The following is a 19,274-nucleotide window of genomic DNA, read 5'->3' on the forward strand; positions in this document are numbered from 1 at the left end:
ATACAATTTTTAAATAGGTTGTTTAGAATCAAATTTATTATCACTGATGTGTAGTATATCACCTGGACTGTGTTGTTTTGCAGCAGCGATATGGTGCAAAGTCATAAAATTATTATAAGTTACAAAATGAATTGTCCAAAAAGGAATAATGAGGTAGTTTTCATAGGTTCGTGAACCATTCAGAAATCTGTTGATGGAGGGGAAGAAGCGGCCCCTGAATTGTTGAGTGTGAGTCTTCAGGCTCCTGTATCTCCTCCCTAAGTGTAGTAATGAGACAAAGGGATGTCTCAGATGGTGAGAGTCGATAGTGATGGACACTGCCTTCTTGAGGATTGAGCACTTCTCCCACAGAAAGTCGCTGACAGCTGCCAAAACCATGCTATTGTCAAAAAGCATCATTCAAAACTCTTAATGATTGATTATGCTTTACACTTTCAACTCAAAACACTAGAAAACATTTAAACAATTAAATAGATTTAAATTCAATTTGTTAAATAAAAAGATACCTGTAAGTTACCACCTTTCATTGAAATAAATGGAGTGGATGAACTAGCATCAGATGGACTCTGATATAAGTTCACCAGGTAGGTTTGAAATTGTATGTAAAACTACAAGAAGCAGGAGTGGGAGTCGAACAGCCTCTACAACCTGCTCCATCATTCACAAAGATCGTGGTTCATCTGGTCTTGGCCTCAATTCCACCCTCCCCCTCTTTCTCCGTACCCATTGGCTCCCTGTATTTCAACTCTTTGTAGGTCTCATTCAGTGACTGCCTCTACAGCTGTCTCACATCAAGAACTCCAACCATCAACAATCCACTGAGGGAAGGAGTTCCTTCTCATTGCCAACCTAAATGGGCGAACCCGTAGTCTGAAATCATACCCCTAGTTCTAGATACCCCTGTTAAGGGAAACATCCTAGTGAAACATAACAGGTCCTCTCAACACCACTCCACCAGTCCCCCAGAATCAGATGTTTCAATAAAATCCCCCTCATTCTGGATAGACGCATCTTGCTTGACCAATCTTCATATGTGAAGGAATCAACCAAGCAAGCTTTCCCTTGCACTGCTTCAATGAAGCATGTTGTTCCTTAAACATGGAGACCAGAACTGTATACTCCAGATGCTGGGAAACTTCACCACATCCAGTGCTGGAACACATTAGAAAGACAATAACAAGAAGCTCTCAGGAAAATTGGGGCTTCAACCTTTGCGATCACAAACTTTTTGACAGTTATATCAGGAATTGCCAGAACTTTGCAGGAAGTTGCTACCCAGTATTTTTAAAAGCCTTTTGATTTTTACCCGTGGCTCCCATTACTGTTCTGTGGAAGAAGGTCAAATTCAAGTGCAGCTTATTGTCAGTCAACCGTACACATGTATATTGCGAAACAAAACAACACTGGCGCTTCACACATGATGAGACCTGGGTGGTGGCAGGGAGTTCAGCAGTCTTATGACCTGGGTGCTACTGGGTGCTAATGCTACGATACCTCCTGCCTGATGGTGGGGGGGGGGGGCGTCAAAAAGATTGATGGACAGATGGAAGGTATCACTTACAATGCTAAGGGCCCAGTGTACGCAGTGCTCCTGATAATTATCTCTAATGGGTGGAGAGAGATCCTGATCATTCTCTCAGCAGTCCTTACAATCCTTTGTAGGGTATTGTGGTCAGTTGCTTTGCAATTCCTGTACCAGATAAAGATACAGCTGGTCAGGCCCCTCTTGATGAAGCTCCTGTAAAAATTGGTTGAAGTAGTGGGGTAGGGGGAGCCTCACTCACCTCAATTTTCTCAGGAAGTGGAGATGCTGCTGTGTTTTCTTGACAAAAAAGGTGGTTTTGATGAACCTGGTGAGATCGTCTGTTCAGGGCACTTGCAAAAATTCGGTGCTTACCACTCTCTCCTTGGAGGAGCTGTGTATGTGCAGAGAGGAGTGGCTGGCTCACAGCTTCCTAAAGTTCTTAATTACCTCTTCGGTCTCGTCCACATTGAGACTCAAGTTGTTGTGCTCGCACCATTCAACCAGCCGCTCTACTTCCTCTCTGTACGCCGTTTCATCATCATTGATGAGACCACACTATTGTGTCATCAGCGAACTTGGTGATTCGGCTGGAAGTGGGTCTAGCAGTGCAGTCGTGCGTCAGCAGCGTGGGCTGAGCATTTAGCCAGGGTTGGGGTGCCAGTGCTTAGTGTGATGGAGCTAGACATGTTTCTGCCAACATGGATTGACCGTGGGCTTTCTGTCAAGAAGTCCAGGATCTAGAGTGAGAGCTGTTGAGACTCAACGAGAACAGTTTACCCACCAGCTTCTGAGGGGTGATCATAGTAAATGCTGAGCTGAAGTTAGTAAACAGATTCCTGGTATGTGAGGCACCGTTTTCTAGGTGGGACAGGATGGAGTGGAGTGCAGAGGCTATGGCATCATCAGTGGATTGATTTGACTGATAAGCGAACTGGAAAAAGCCCACTGTTGCAGGAAGCTGGGATTTAATGCAATCCACAACCAGCTGTTCAAAGCACTTCTTTATTTTTGAGGCCAGTGCAATTGGACAGCGGTCATTGAGGTAGGATATTGTCATCCTCTTGGGCATTGAACACCGAGCTGCATCGTCTCTGTGAATAATTCTGTTTTGCCTTCCTGTTGGCATGGGAAAGTGCAGCTCTGGCTGACATGAGAGCTGTCTTATTCACCGATCTGAAGGCAGCGTCCCAGTCTCTCAGCTGTACTTGGACTAATGCAGCCATGGCTTCTCGTTTTCCCTCACATCGGTGTGTTTAATAACAGTGACATTCTCGTCGCACTTCTCTCTGCAGCCAGTCACAGATCAATGTTAATGCGATGGCTGTAGGTAGCCACTTCTCTGAACGTGTTCCAGTCCGACCAGGAGTATTCTAGAACCCCTAATTCCAGGACACTCCTGGTCAATCTCGGGGGGATTTACGACCCTGGCAGCTGAGGGGTAAATCACCTTCTGCCATTAGTAGACGCAGACCGTTACATCAGTGGTTGAAAGCCAACAGGGCAAACCTTTAGCAGTCAGATTGGCAGCCTAGATGACCTGCCTGTGGTGGACCCTGCTCACTCTATCATACTGACTTCATTCTTGTTGGAAGTTATTCTAACAGGAAGTATAGTCACTGAGTAAGAACCAGGCAGCACCTGTGAAGGAACTAACATACTGCCTACTGTGTACACAGGACATTGAGAAGCATCTGATCAAGCTAAAGGAACAACATCGTGCACCGTCCCATAGGTCTGGGAGAAGTACATACTGGGACATTGTCAGGAGTGTTGTGAAATTAGGTTATGGTATGTCCTTTTATATTTAATGATGGCAAATTAAATGAAATAAATCATGGATAATGCACTTCAAACTCATCAGCTTTTTGCACATTATTCTGTATTTCGAATTTCTAAGAATGTTTAATTCAAGTTTAAGAAACTTGTGATAAATTATTTAACCAAAAATAAAAGAATATATTTTTGACATTGCTCAGAAAAATAGCTAACATATTTTGTATTTTCGTCATAACTATACAGAAGGAGGCCATTTGGCCCATCAATATTTTATGTTGGTGCAGGGGAGCAATCCCCATCAATCCCATCTTCCTTCTCCTTATTTCCCTGCAACCCCTGCAACATCTCACACATAACCCTTTAATTCTCTTACCACCAACCCACACCAGGGGTAATTTACAGTGGACAATTAATCTACCTGCAGATCTTCGGGGTGAAACCAGAGCTCATGAGGGATACCTCGTGGTCAGAGGTAGAATGCGTGAACTTCATACTACACGATCTGAGATCAGGACTGAAGAGTGAGGCAGCATCTCTACCAGTCGTGCCACTGTGCCACCTCAACTCGGGATTTTTCCTTCTCACATGTCCATCTTTCTCATAAATGCATTAGAACATCAGAAACACAGCTTATTGACTTCCCAGGTGTGCAATCCTTTTGGTCCAACTTGTCTCCCCCCTCATCTTCTTTTCCTTCATCTATCTACTCTAACCCTGATTACCGATATGGTTTTGCCCTATTTATTAATTTAGAACTGAATTCTGCAATCCCTCAATGTACTGAAGTGTATTCACCAGAAAGAGAAATACAGCCGCCACATTGTATACACCTCTGAAATGAGTGACTATCTAGCAAATCTGCTTTTTCGAGATTCTGGTTGGACCAACCACCTGACTATCTGGTACAAAGGTAGCTCTGCCCATGGAAATTCACACCTGCGTGCATATTTTCCACTGTTTTGGAGACAGAGAGATGTAGAATGGGAAAAGGCCCTTTGACCTCTGGAATCCATGCCAACCAATTACCCATTTCTGGAAGGACCATGAATACATGAAGACAGTGAACAGTAGATGCCAATGGGCAGCATCTGCACTGTGATGTTCTCCCTCAGTGTTGCATCAGCCTGCAGTGGTGCCCAGAGATAAAGATGGGACCTTTAAGACACCCCAAACAAGTCCATTTGGCACTGAGTTAGGGAGTAAGTTGTTAATTAATATGCCAACTCTTCCACTGCAGTGATTTTACAGTGATCAGCATAATGAAATGATTGCCTTCAATGTAATTGGTTCCCTATCATTAAAGAACTGCCAAGAACCAGAAACATGTAAAAAAGTTTACTAACCACTCAGATGTATTATTATCACCAGGTAACTTGCTGTACTCCTTTGAGCCAGTTTATCCGGAGAAGCTCTGGATCGACAACAAAGCTTTCTGTGACGCATTCCCTTTCCATATTGTCTTTGATAAGGAGGTAAACCTTTGTGTCTTGTTCCTAAGCTATGTGTTGTCAGATTCAGAAAGTGAGTGTGGACATCCTCTGATAGTAATCATCTGGAGGTGGAAGCGAGACCGGGTGAGTTGCAGGAAAGTAACTGAGATTTGCAAAAGGAGTTTGCTTGAGAATGTGAGTCAACACAGTAGCCCAGGTTCAATTCAGGCAAGTGCACAATTATGCAAATCCATCAACCCCTTCTCTCCAACTGTTTGTTATGGGTGTAGTGTTTGTTCTATATGGTGCTATAACTAAGATACCTGTTTACACTAATCCCTTCACTATTCCCATTTTATTCTCCCCAACATTAACATCAACTCCCCCTACATTCTACCACTTGCCTACTCATCAGGGACAATTTACGGTGGCCAGTTACCCTACTAAGCCCATGCCTTTGGGGATATGGGAGGTAACCAAATCACCCAAAGGACACCCATGAAAACCCAGGGAGGTCATGCAAACTCCACACAGACAGCACTTAAGGTCAGGGTTGAACTCAGAGCACTGTGGTTGTGAGGCAGCAGCACTACAAGCTGCACCTCTACACTATGTTATGCTGGGCAAACAATAGGTATAGCAGGCCTGGGAGTATTTTGTTCACCCTCGCTCACCAGCAGTCTACAGAATAGCAAACTAAATTACTTGCTGTTGTCAGGATTTGGGTTTTAAAGGACAACCGGAGCAAGCTGGGGTTTGAAAACATTGAAAGGCAGCAAATGGGAACTAATAAAAATGTATGTACATCATAATAAGCAATATTGGCATCATTGATCAACATATAAACACAGTGGCCACTTTATTGGGTACACCTGTACACCTGCACGTTAATCTAAATATCTAATCAGCCATTCATGTGGCAGCAACTCAATGTATATAACCATGCAGACATAGTCAAGAGGTTCGGTTGTTGTTCAGACTGAATATCAGAATGGAGAAGAAATGTGATAAAAGTGACTTTGACCATGTAGTGATTGTTGGTGTCAGAGGGGGTGGTATGAGTATCTCAGAAACAGCTGATCTCCTGGGATTTTCATGCACAATAGTCTCTAGATTTTACAGAGAATGGTACAAAAAAAACCCAAAAAGCATCCAATGAGCAGCAATTTTGTGGGATAAAACACCTGGTTAATAAGAGAGGTCAGAGGAGAGTGGCCAGGCTAGTTCAAACTGATGGGAAGGTGAAGGTGAGGGTGACAGTAACTGAGATAACTACATGTTATATCAGTGGTGTGCAGAAGAGCATTTCTGTACGCACAACACATTGAACCTTGAAGTGGACGGGTACAGCAGCAGAAGACCACACCACGTTCCACTCCAGTACCTAATAAAGTGGCCACTGAGTGTATACAGAATGACGATTCGGTATCAAACACTGTAATAACTACAGTGTGGTGTATTAACCCCCCCCCCCCAGAGGCTGGGATATGATGGAATGTAATCATAATCAATCAAAGCAAGAAAACTGAGGTCATAAAGTGAGATTTGGATGGTTTGGGGTTTACGGTGCAGAAATATTTAGGAAAGGAGGATGGTGGAATCTGAGACTTTGAATATTTTGAAAGCAGTGGTAGATAATAGATAGACTCCTAATGGGAGTCTATCTACCAGACTGATGGGAATGTAGAGTTAAGATTACAGTTAGATCAATACTAATTAAATGGTTACAGAACAAGAACAACTCTTAATTCACATGTTAGTATGAAAGAAGGACATAATGAGCACTTTTAATGACGACAGGATTTCCCAAAGGGTTTCTTAGCCAATGTAATATTGGAAAATGCATCAGACATTTCAAACTTAGCAAGGCTTTGCAATCGTCCAGTGTTTTGCGAGATTGCCTTTGCCTGTTCTATAAGCTGGCACTGTAAGATCTTTTGTATTCACTTTAGAAGCAGCCTTGATTTCCCTCTCATCTGAAAGTCAATGTATCTGATGCTGCTGCATTGCTCTAAAATTGCACAATGGATTATGTGTTCATGTTCCTGAAGTGGAGCTTGAACCCATAATCTTCAGGCTGCCACTGAGGTATAGCCAGTGCTAAACATCAATGGACTTAAAATGATCAGACGCACTCAATACATTGCTCCGTGATTTTTGTTGTTGGTGAATTACATCCTCCGATAGTAATCAACTGGAGGTGGAAGCGAGACCGGATGAGTTGTGAGGGTTTTGATTGCCTCAGCTGAAGATTGATTCATCTTGTATACTAGAAAGACAGATTAAAAGTTAATTTCTGATCTCTCCAGCGAAGGGTGAAGCAGGCAGGAGTGAACATCCAGAAGTATGTGCCAGGGTTACAAATGAAGGACATTAAAATCGATGAGTACTTCACTATCACCCATCCAGCAGTGCCGCTTACCATTTCCAGCATAAGAAAGTTTATTAACAGCCAGTTTGTACTGAAAACTCGGAGAGAAATGATGCCGGTGTCTTGGAGAAGTCAACCAATGCTGAAACTTCGAGGTATGGCCATTCAGAACAGAGCAGGGTGTGGATGGGGTTGGGTGGGGTCCAAGGCAATGAAGAAGGCTGCAGTGATCTCGATACCCCTTCATGGCAAATGGACCACTACCAGACAATGCGGTGCTTGTTCTAGGCTCTCATATTTAAATGAGGTGCCCAGGACTGCAGAAAAGGGCACAAAAGAACCAAACCCAATCTAAGTAATGGGATTTCCTCCCAAAGCCACATGAGGACGCTGCAACTGTTGTGGAAGTATCACAAAGATTACAGCAACACACCCAAAATTCCGGAGGAACTCAGCAGGCCAGGCAGCATCTATGGAAATGAATAAACAGTCGACGGTTTGGGCTGAGATCTTTCTTCAGGAAGAGGGAAGATACAGCACCAGAATAAAGAGGAAGGGGAAGGATGTGGGTGGGAAAGATCAAAGGCTGGAGAAGAAGGAATCTGATTGGACAGGAGAGTGGACCATAGGTAAAAGGGAAGGAGGAGGGGTCGCGGGGGAAGTGACAGGCGGGTGAGAAGAGGTAAACGGACAGAGAAGGAATAGAGGAAAGGCAGGGGAGTGAAATTTGTTTGTTTACCAGAAGTTAAAGATTCTAAGTTATATTTTGCATGTAACATTACATTATAGTACCAAATGGGATAATCAGGGTTACATTCTCTCTCTATATGTCACTTTCTATCCCCTTTCCTCCCTTTTTCTTTTCCTTACTTTCGGTCTCTCTTCCCATCTCCCCTCTCTTGTACCTTTCTCTATCTCACTTCTTTTTCTGTTCCTTCCTCTCCCTTTCGCATTCTCTCTTTCTCTTACCCTCTTCCTCTCCCCCACACCCTTCATCTCTTTGCCTCTCTCTTCTATATTTGTCTCTCTATTCCTCACCCTTTCCCCTCATTCTCACCCTATTCCCTCTCTTTATCATCTTTCCTCTCTCTCCCATCCCCTCTTTTTCTTTGTCCTCTTTTCTATCTCTCGTTCTTCTGTCCTCTCTTCCCCCTCCCATTCCCTCTCTTTCTCTGTCCTCTCTCCTCTCTCTCTATCTCTGTCCTCTCCCATTCCCTCGCTACCTCTGTCCTCTCTCCCGTTCCCTCTCTTTCTCTGCTCTCTTTCCCTCTCTGATACTCAGGGCAGATGCTGTGGATGGGATCCATCCAGTGCATGATCTACTTGTGCTCGCCACAACTGCGCTGCGTCCAGGAACTGGAGGAGAGGAAGATGCATCTTGCTGATATTGCCCAACATGACACCACCCGAGACCTCATCCTCCTCAACCAGCAGCGGCTGGCTGAGATCGAACTGTCCAATCAGCTTGAGCGCAAGAAGGAAGAGCTTCAGATCCTGTCCAAGAACCTGGAGGTGGAAAAGAAAAAGACTGATGTGCTGCTGTATGCCATGCTGCCCAGTGCCTTTCACTCCTTCATGGTCATCCACATCATTTCATAACTAATGAAATACTTCCTGAAGTATAATCATCATTGTAAATCTGGGAAATGTGGCAACAAATTTGCAGTCATGAAACTCCTACCGAGGGCAAGAGGGCAATTACTCTGTTTCAGTGATAAACTTTGTCAGTGACAAAAGAGTGCGATTTGTCAGAAAGGTCCACGGGATTTTTTGACTTTAGTATTGCGGGGGGAGATTCACTGATGGCCCATTTGACAGTGCAATGTTCCTCAGAGCTGCACAGGGAGTCTGCGAAAACTAAATTACTAGTAATAGTGAATTTATGGAGTGTATAAGATACAGTTTTTTGGATCAGCTTGTTAAGAAAACAATAAGGGAAGGGACTGTTTTTTGTCTAATATTGTCTACGGGACTGAGAAGAAATTTCTTCACCCAAAGGATTGCAAATGTCTGAAATTCTCTAGCCATGAGGGCTGTGGTGGTGCAGTCACTCAGTGATTCAAAGTTCAAAGATCAAAGTAAATTTATTATCAACAATACTTCACCATATACAACCCTGAGATTTGTTTTCTTGCTGGCATGCTCAATGAATCCATAATAGAAAAATAACCATAATAGAACCCAGCAAAAAGCTGCACCAACTTAGGGGCTCGACCAGTGTGCAAAAAGACAACAAACTCTGCAAATAGAACAAGAATGAAAGAATAATAATGGTAATAAATAAATAAATATCATGAATAGGAAATGAAGAGTCCTTGAAAGTGAGTCCATTGGTTGTGGGAACATTTCAATGATAAGTTACCCCCTTCGGTTCAAGAGCCTGATGGTTGAGGGGTAACAACTGTTCCTGAACCTGGTGGTGTGAGTGCTGAGGTCCCTACAACATCTTCCTGAAGGCAGCAGAGCGAAGAATCATAAAAACATAGAAACATAGAAAACAGGTGCAGGAGTAGGCCATTCGGCCCTTCGAGCCTGCACCGCCATTTATTATGATCATGGCTGATCAACCAACTCAGAACCCCGCCCCAGCCTTCCCTCCATACCCCCTGATCCCCGCAGCCACAAGGGCCATATCTAACTCCCTCTTAATTATAGCCAATGAACTGGCCTCAACTGTTTCCTGTGGCAGAGAATTCCACAGATTCACCACTCTCTGTGTGAAGAAGTTTTTCCTAATCTCGGTCCTAAAAGGCTTCTCCTCTATCCTCAAACTGTGGCCCCTCGTTCTGGACTTCCCCAACATCGGGAACAATCTTCCTGCATCTAGCCTGTCCAATCCCTTTAGGATCTCATACGTTTCAATCAGATCCCCCCTCAATCTTCTAAATTCCAACGAGTACAAGCCCAGTTCATCCAGTCTTTCTTCATATGAAAGTCCTGCCATTCCAGGAATCAATCTGGTGAACCTTCTTTGTACTCCCTCTATGGCAAAGATGTCTTTCCTCAGATTAGGGGACCAAAACTGCACACAATACTCCAGGTGTGGTCTCACCAAGGCCTTGTACAACTGCAGTAGTACCTCCCTGCTCCTGTACTCGAATCCTCTCGCTATAAATGCCAGCATACCGTTCGCCTTTTTCACCGCCTGCTGTACCTGCATGCCCACTTTCAATGACTGGTGTATAATGACACCCAGGCCTTGTTGCACCTCCCCTTTTCCTAATCGGCCACCATTCAGATAATAATCTGTTTTCCTATTTTTGCCACCAAAGTGGATAACTTCACATTTATCCACATTAAATTGCATCTGCCATGAATTTGCCCACTCACCCAACCTATCCAAGTCACCCTGCATCCTCTTAGCATCCTCCTCACAGTTAACACTGCCACCCAGCTTCGTGTCATCCGCAAACTTGGAGATGCTGCATTTAATTCCCTCATCCAAGTCATTAATATATATTGTAAACAACTGGGGTCCCAGCACTGAGCCTTGCGGTACCCCACTAGTCACCGCCTGCCATTCTGAAAAGGTCCCGTTTATTCCCACTCTTTGCTTCCTGTCTGCTAACCAATTCTCCACCCACACCAATACCTTACCCCCAATACCGTGTGCTTTAAGTTTGCACACTAATCTCCTGTGTGGGACCTTGATCTCATGTGCTGGGTGGTGTTGGTCCCTGATGATAGATGCTGCTTTCCTGCGACAATGCTCCGTGTAGATACGTTCAATGACGGGGAGGCCTTTACCCGTGATGGACTGGGCCGTATCCACTACTTTTTGTAGGATTTTCCATTCAAGGGCATTAGTGTTTCCATACCAGGCTGCGATGCAACCAGTCAATATACCCACCACTACACATCTATAGAAATTTCTCGAAGTTTTAGATGTCATGCCAAATCTTTGCAAACTCCTAAGGAAGTAGAGGCGCTGACGTGCTTTCTTCATAATTGCACTTGCGTGCTGTGTACAGGACAGTCCTCCAAAATAATAACACCAAGAAATTTAAATTTGCTGACCCAAGAACAGTACAGCTCACCTCTGATCTTGCAATGAGGAATGGCTCTTGGATCTCTGGTTTCCTCCTCCTGAAGTCAATATTCAGCTCCTTGGTCCTGCTGACAGTGAGTAAGAGGTTGTTGTTGTGGCACCACTCGGCCAGATTTTCAATTTCCTTCCTATATGCCAATTCATCACCACTTTTGATTTGCCCTGTGACTGTGGTGTCATCAGCAAACTTGAATATGGCATTGGAGCTGTGCTTAGCCACACAGTCACAAGTGTAAAGTGAGTAGAGCGGGGGGCTAAACACACAACCTTATGGTGCACCTGTGCTGATGGAGATTCTGGAAGAGATGTTGTTGCCAATCCAAACTGACTGGAGTCTGCAAGTGAGGAATTCAAGGAGCCAATTGCATAAGGAGGTATTGAGGCCAAGGTCCTGAAGCTTATTGATTAGTTTTGAGAGGATAATGGCATTGATTGTTGAGCTGTAGTCGATACAGAGCATCCTGATGTATGCATCTTTGCTGTCCAGATGTTTCAGGGTTGAGTGAAGAGCCAAGGAGATGGCATCTGCTCTGGATGGACTTGTTGCTTCAGTAGGCAAATTGGAACAGATCCAAGTTGCTTCTCAGGCAGAAGTTGGTAGGTTTCAAGGTCTGATAGGTTATTGAATATAAAGGGAATCACAAGAGATGGGGGTCAATGAGGGAAAGTGATGCTGAGGAAAAAGATCAGACGTGCACAAAGGGCTGAATGGCCAATATTTTCCATTTCTTATGTACTGTATGTTGGAATATACGTCTAGTTTGAAGAGAAGTGCAGTTCCTGAAGCCTGCATTGGGCTTCATTGCAACTGTATAAAAGGCCAAAGACAAGGTTAAAGTAGAAGGGAGAATTGAAGTGACAGACAATTAGAAACTCAGGGTTATCCTTGCGGAATGAACAGAAGTTGTTTGCAAAGCTTTTCACCAATCTGTGCTGGATTTCTCCAATGTAGTGAAGGCCACATTGTGAGCACCGAATGCATGGGGAGGGGTAGAAGTGAGGTGACCAAAATGTCAAACGAGAGTGACAACTCCCTTTGCTTGCCTCTGCATAAGGCAGTGAAACACTCCGGTTCTGTCAGCTGCGTAAATCTAGGGAAGACAATCTCCAGCCCTGCCAAACGCGTGAGATTGAGGTGCAAGCCCACCCTGAAGCCCCCTGTTTGTGTGGATGCTGCATGATTCGTTACCCTGTTACAAATAAATACCACAAAATAACACACAGTACACCACATACAGTTAAACAATTTAGCTTTATATTTCTTAATCTGACTAAAGGGTTAGTGAAGAAAAAGCAAAAAAAAGAGAAAAGGGCTCATTTTAATGAAACACTGTAATGTGCACAAGTTGGAGCTCATGGTTTCTCCTTCGCCAATCCTCCTTCAATCTCCCTGGGCTTTGTTGAATCATGGCCTTGCTCCGGGTTGAGTCCTACAAGCTCTTCTCTCCGGCGTCTTCTCCCTTCATCTCCCACTGAACAAAAGCCCAGCTCACCCTGGTGCCAGGCACACAACACAAAAACACATTCCCTTCATTGGACAGCTCACATTCCAAAGCCCCCGTTATCTCCAACCATAACCCAAACACTGCTTCTACAGAAAGACCATAACGTTATCAGTGAAACCTTTCCCCGGGTGTTACAGCAGCAATAGTGAGGAAGTCACAGTGCAATTGATATCAGCCATTTCTTATCTATATTCCAGAAAATACAATATCACTTTGTACAATTTGCATATCTTAACCTCTGCAGTCCATATATTATTCTGGTAATTACAAAACCCCACCAAAGTCAGTTGATCTTTCCCGATGTTTGGTGCCAAGACTGATCTCATTACTCCATGTGTGGTCTAACCAAAGATCTGTACAGTTGCAGCCCAGTTTCTAAACTTAGCATCCAAGGTATAAGGATCAGTACTGCTTTATGATCATTCCTTTGTCAGTGCAGGAGCCTCAATGATCAGGTGACGCTGTGGTGCTGGTTCACAATAGTGACCTGGTTCAATCCCGATTCTCTGATGCCATCAGGGTGGAATTAGCATGTCCTTCTTGTGACCACGTGGGCTTCCCTTGGGTCCTCTGTGTGTTTTTTATCTCAGCAAAGTTCACACGACAACCCAGAATCCAATATCCACCCTTTTCTGTTCTGATGAAAGAACTTGTAATGTTGACTCCAATCTTCTTTCTCAGAATCAGCACTGGGTTTGTTATCAGTCTTAAATAACATGAAACTTGTTGGAATATGGCAGCTATACAATGCAAAAGGCATAAAATTACCATAAATTACAAAAATTAATTAATAATTAATAATATAAAAATTAATAACAACATAGTGAGAATCAGGCTGACATATGTCATGAAATTTGTTGTTTTATGACCACAGTACAGTGTAAAATATAAAGTTACTATAAGTTACAATTAGAAATATTTTAAAATATAATGCAAAAAGAGAGCAATATGGTCATGTTCATGGGTCCATGGACCGTAGAGATATCTAATGGTGGAGGGGAAGAAACAGTCCCTAAAACTTTGAGTGTGCATCTTCAGGCTCCTGTACCTCCTCCATGATGGCCATAATGAGATGACAGCATGTTCTGAATGGTGAGGGTCCTTAACGATGATGCCACCTTTTTCTGGATGAAGATGTCCTTGATAGTGGGGAGGCTAGTGCCCATGATGGAGGTGGCTGAATGTACAACCCTCTGCAGATTGTTTTTTTGATCCTATGCGTTAGAGCCTCCATATCAGGTGGTGATGCTACCAGTAAGAATGCTCTTCAAGGTGCACCTGTAGAAATCTGCTGGAGTCCTTGGTGATAAACCAGATTTCTCAAAATCCTAATGATGTATCGCCACTGGTGTGTCTTTGTTGTGATGGCATCAATATGTTGGGCCCAGGATGGATCCTCTGAAATGCTGAAATCCAGGAACTTGAAGCTGTTCACCCTTTCCATTGCTGATTCCTTGATGAGTACAGGTGTGTGTCTCCTGACTTCCCCTTCCTGAAGTTCAAAGTCAATTCCTTGGTTTTACAGATGTTGAGTGAAAGATTGTTGTGGCAACACCATTCAACCAGCTAATCTCACTTCTGCATGCCTCTGCATTACCATTTGAGATTCTGCCAACAACAGTTGAGTCATTTGCAAATTTATAGATGGCATTGGAATCATGTCTACCCGTACAGTTACAAGTGTAGAGAGAGTTAGAGTAGTGGACTAAGTACCTGTGTTGATTGTCAGTGAAAAGGAGATGTTACTAACAACCTGCACTGACTGTGACCTCCCAATGAGGAAGTCAAGGATCCAGTTGCAGAAGGAGGTACAGAGGCCCAGGTTTTGCGGCTTGTTGGTTAGTACTGAGGGGATGATGGTGTTGAATGTTGATCTATAAACAATAAACAACAGTAAGTGGACCAAGGCCAAATGGAAAGCCAGTGAGGTTGCAGCCACTGTGGTTCATGGGTTTGTAGGTTCATGAACTATTAAGAAATCTGATGGTAGAGGGGAAGAAGCTGTTTCTGAATCATTAAATGTTGTTCTTCAGACTCCTGCACCTCCTCCCTGATCATAGTAACAAGAAGAGGGCATGTTCTACGTGGTGAGGATCCTTATGAAGGAGGCAGCCTTCTTACAGCACCAGCTCTTGAACATGTCCTAATGGTAGGGAGGTTTGTGCCCATGATGCAGCTTGCTGAGTCTATAACCCTTTGCGGCCTCTTGCAATCCTAGGATGTAAACAGTTGGATTGCTCTCCACTGTATATCGGTAGAAATTTGCAAGGGTCTTTGGTGACAAACCAAATCTCCTCAAACTCTTAGCGAAGTCGAGCCACTGGTGTGTTTTCTTTGTGACTGCATGCCTACTCTCCATAGATGTTGCCTGGTTTGTTGAGAATTCCCTGCATTCTTTGCTTCATTTCAGATTTCAAGCAACTGCTGTGTTTACATCTGTGTTGGAGTATTTTTTTTTCCACTCTCCCATTTTTCTATCTACCACTTGCTGTTTACATCTCCGTCAGATCATTAGTTGCAATTTGCAAATCTGTGTCATCCAGTCTCTTGGTCTGCAACCTGTTAGCCTCTCTTTTGACTTCTCCTTCCTAGCAATTTTTTATTCCAATTTTTCCCAGTTTCAGTGAGAGTTGATTCTATTTATCTCGTCATGCAGTAGATGCTCCTCTACTGCTGAATATTGCCAGCTTTTTCCATTTTTATTTCTGACGTAATATAGTTTTTGCCTCGAACCAACTTATCCCAATTCACAATTTTTGGAAAATGATCAAGTATTTCAGTATCAAAACGGCCAGTTCCTGAGATTCAAATGGTCCTGTTTTCAGATCACCGATATAACTGACTTCCTAAAATGGCAAACAAAATTGAAAAAAATTTATAAATGATGTTTGTTCTGGGATCGCTCATTGCAGTGTCCCGGAACTCAGACATCCCACCTCTCCCAGAAGTCTCCTGCATATTGATAGTGGCTCCCTGATGCCCGCAAATTGTATACAATATCCCGGAATTCAATTTTTTTGAGAGCGAGCGAGAGGGGAAAGCAAGAGAGAGCGCGAGAGCAACCATGAGAGAGAGCACGTGTGAGAGAGAGAGAGCGACCATGAGATAGAGGGAGAGAGAGAGAGAGAGAGAGAGAGAGCGAGAGCACGCCTTGACAGAGTGTTCCAAAAAAAGAAAACATAAAACGTACGTCACCCCAGACTACCCTAAAGTGTACCCCTGCCTAATAGGAGTCAGAAATAATGACGGTGTTGCAACAGTGACTTTTCTATTGCCCATGGTGGGTTAAGACTGAAAAAGACATGTTGAGGTGAGTTTAACAGGTGTCATTTGTTCATTAGCATAGCTAACGTTATTTAAACTAGCTGGCTGGCTGCTAAGGAGCTACTCTATTGCAGACATCCCACCTCTCCCCGAAGTCTCCCGCAAATTGATGGCGCTACCTCCCTGAAATGAGTTTCTGCAGGGTAGGATGTCTGGGAATTTAACACATAATCCCTGCTTAATCCTGGCTGTTGGGCCACATTTCAGGGAATATTCCCACAGGATTGAGAGTGAACCTAACATCTCGTCAATCTGAAATTAGATACATAAGAACATAAGAAATAGGAGCAGGAGTAGGCTATCTGGCCCATGGCAGATCTGGCCATGGACTCATCTCCACCTACCTGCCTTTTCCCCATAACCCTTAACTCCCCTGCAAATGACTGCAAAATTAAACATACATATATTTGCCATTCCACCCTCTGGTCTGTGCTACATCCACTCACACATTGACCTAACTTGCCCCTTTTGCATGTGTCTATGTTGCTTATGTTTTAAGCTTCTCATAGTAAGTTTTTCATTGTACCTGTTCTTACATATATTTGTGCATATGACAATGAACTTAACTTTGAGTTTGCCCGATGTGCTCCTCATTGTGAGGAGTTTCAGGCTAGGTGATTCAGGCTTCCTTTGAACTTGCACATTTACTTCCTTTAGAAGTTGCTCATCAGCCTCTGCATAAGTGATGGTGGTTGTGACACACGTCTGCATTTTCCTTCAGGGGACTTCAAAGAGTGCACCATTCTCTTCAGCGACGTGGTGACGTTTACCAGCATCTGTGCTGCTTGTGAGCCCATCGAGGTTGTCCACACGCTCAATTCCATGTATTCCCGATTTGACCGCATAACGTCAGTCCATGACGTTTACAAGGTGAGTCGTACAGCATTGGCACCTAACCCCAAAACTGAAACCCCTCAGTAAAATGGATTTAAACTGTCAGATGAAAAGCATGCCATTAGCTAACCAAAAAAGAGAAAATTAATGGTGCCATTGGGACCTCCCAGTGCAATTGGTTGAAATTACTTGATCAAACTGCACAGGACCATCACAAAATGGACAGCATGGGCTCATAGAGCTACACAATTAATACCCTTGCAAATACTTCCTTTCCCAATAGTTATTCAATTCTCTTCTTAGAATTGTTGTTGAATCTGCTTGCATCTGCCTTTCAGGCTTTGCAATCTGCATTGTAACTATTCTTCACACAATCACAAAAAAACTCTCCATCTCTCTGCAGGATTTTTGTGGAGTTGGAACTTTCCTGCCAGTTTTGGTAGTGAATCTTCCTGCTCAATTTCCCATTTCCAATCATGTACCTGAGGGCACTGTGATCACGGTAAATCTGGGCTCGTGGCCACTTTCCTTTCCATCTCTGCTACGAGCCTTCTGAACTCCTTGGACTTTCCAGCTGTCCTGTTGGTTTCAGCTTTTGCAGTGTGTAGTGGCAAAACTAAATCAAACCCCAAAACAAAACAATTGCTGCTAGCCTGCAACTGTTACGGGGTTATTATACTTGCATGGCGCAGCCCCAGCTCTAATGATTGCTCCAAAAATCAAATCCTTTATTAGCAATTAACAAACATGAACTTAAGCATTATCTCAGCATTATCTTAGCAGTCAGGAAACGATACCTCTGCTGGTCCCAAGCTACAAACTGCCTCGAAATAAACAAGAAAATGTAACTTATTCCCTTTGCTTTTACTACGACCCCCACTTACGTGACTAGTTACCGTAATAAACATAATGAATGCACAATACAGAATACAAAGCAGATAGAGGACAGATACATGGCTCCTATACAGTGTTTAATCTGATAAGCTGTTATTGGAGATTGAAGTGCAAGGCTAGAGGTGCTGTTGTGACCCATGCTAGTTAAAGAATGCATTGTTACCAATATCACCTCCCCTGTTGCTTCCAGCATACCTTTGGGTGTAGTCTTCCTGTGACCCACCGAAGTATATTTCTTTCATAGAAACATAGAAATATAGAAAATAGGTGCAGGAGTAGGCCATTCGGCCCTTCGAGCCAGCACCGCCATTCAGTATGATCATGGCCGATCATCCAAGTCAGAACCTGTACCTGCCTTCTCTCCATACCCCCGATCCCTTTAGCCTTCCAGTTGAACTGAGAGAGATGTGTTGAAAGTCACTGAAGCCCTAGCCCCAGCTGCATTAGTTGTCAAAGCTGTTCTTGCTGTTGAATATCTCTGAATGTCTTTTACATGCGCAAATATCCAATGTAGCTCAGGATCTGCAAAAAATGTAAAAAAATATTTGAAAGTTGAATGACAAATAGTAACACTCACGCTTAAAAAAAACAACTAAAATAATTAATCTAATTAAATTACTAGTTAGGCTAATATTTATCCCACTGAGAGTTGGGGAAGCGAGATCTGTGCTGGTAGAGTCCATGAGTAGCTGAGGCTGGTGACCTACTGGGAGCCTGGATGCATTATGGACACTGTTCCAGGAGTAACTCAGTGCTAAACTTATCTGCTGGGTGATCAGGGCACATCAGCAGAAGATCTGATCCATTATCGACTGCAGACATGATATGTGTGCGTGCCCAAACTTAACTTAACCTTGGGCTTCACTTTAATCACATAGGTAAACCTGAGAGGTTATATTTATGAGAGATTAATTATGTTTTCTCACAATGCAAAAAGTCCTTTCCAGTCAATAAGACACCTTTGAATTGTTGTTACTGTTATAACTGGAAGCCAATTGGTGCACAACAAACTCTGTAAGCAGCAACGTGACGGTAAACAGGTACTCTTCTGTGGCTTGACTGAGGGTTGGATGCTGGAAGGATGCTAGTTTTCTCTAAAGAGATCCCCTATGTCCACTCAAAAATAATGTCTCACCTGAAGGACAGTACCTCCATCAGAGCTACACTTGCATCGATCATTCCTAATTACAGAACTGCAGGATGTAAAACCAATAGTAGGTCCTGATTAGCTGAAGAAAATGGCAAACTCATATCTTGGTACACTTGTGTTCCTGAAATGCTATTGTTACTGAAATTATTAAATGAAGTTCTTCTGTCTGGATTAAGGTAAACAAATGCTGCTTATGCGTAGCTGTCTGGTTTTGAGGGCAAATGAATATGCTTTTGGTTCCGTGCAGGTGGAAACAATTGGGGATGCCTACATGGTTGTCGGTGGGGTTCCAGTACCCGTAGCAAGCCATGCAGAAAGGGTTGCCAACTTTGCCCTGGGAATGAGGATTGCAGCAAGAAAGGTGAAGAACCCAGTTACTGGGGATTCAGTTCAGGTATGGAAACAGTTCCAAACTGT

The 19,274-nt window shown here is 43.5% G+C and overlaps 1 protein-coding gene across 1 annotated transcript in view; it reads left to right on the forward strand.

The window, feature by feature from the left end:
- The window catches only part of LOC134348727 (guanylate cyclase soluble subunit beta-2-like), a 54,784-nt gene that overhangs the window by 10,643 nt on the left and 24,867 nt on the right, over positions 1-19,274 (forward strand). Inside the window, 8 exon segments of the mRNA XM_063052532.1 lie at positions 2,818-2,848; positions 3,202-3,313; positions 4,670-4,773; positions 7,041-7,257; positions 8,385-8,660; positions 10,480-10,518; positions 16,695-16,849; positions 19,105-19,251. Coding sequence (XP_062908602.1) covers positions 2,818-2,848; positions 3,202-3,313; positions 4,670-4,773; positions 7,041-7,257; positions 8,385-8,660; positions 10,480-10,518; positions 16,695-16,849; positions 19,105-19,251 — 1,081 coding nt within the window.

Source organism: Mobula hypostoma, chromosome 6 (genome assembly GCF_963921235.1).
Source record: "Mobula hypostoma chromosome 6, sMobHyp1.1, whole genome shotgun sequence".
Lineage (NCBI taxonomy): Eukaryota > Metazoa > Chordata > Chondrichthyes > Myliobatiformes > Myliobatidae > Mobula > Mobula hypostoma.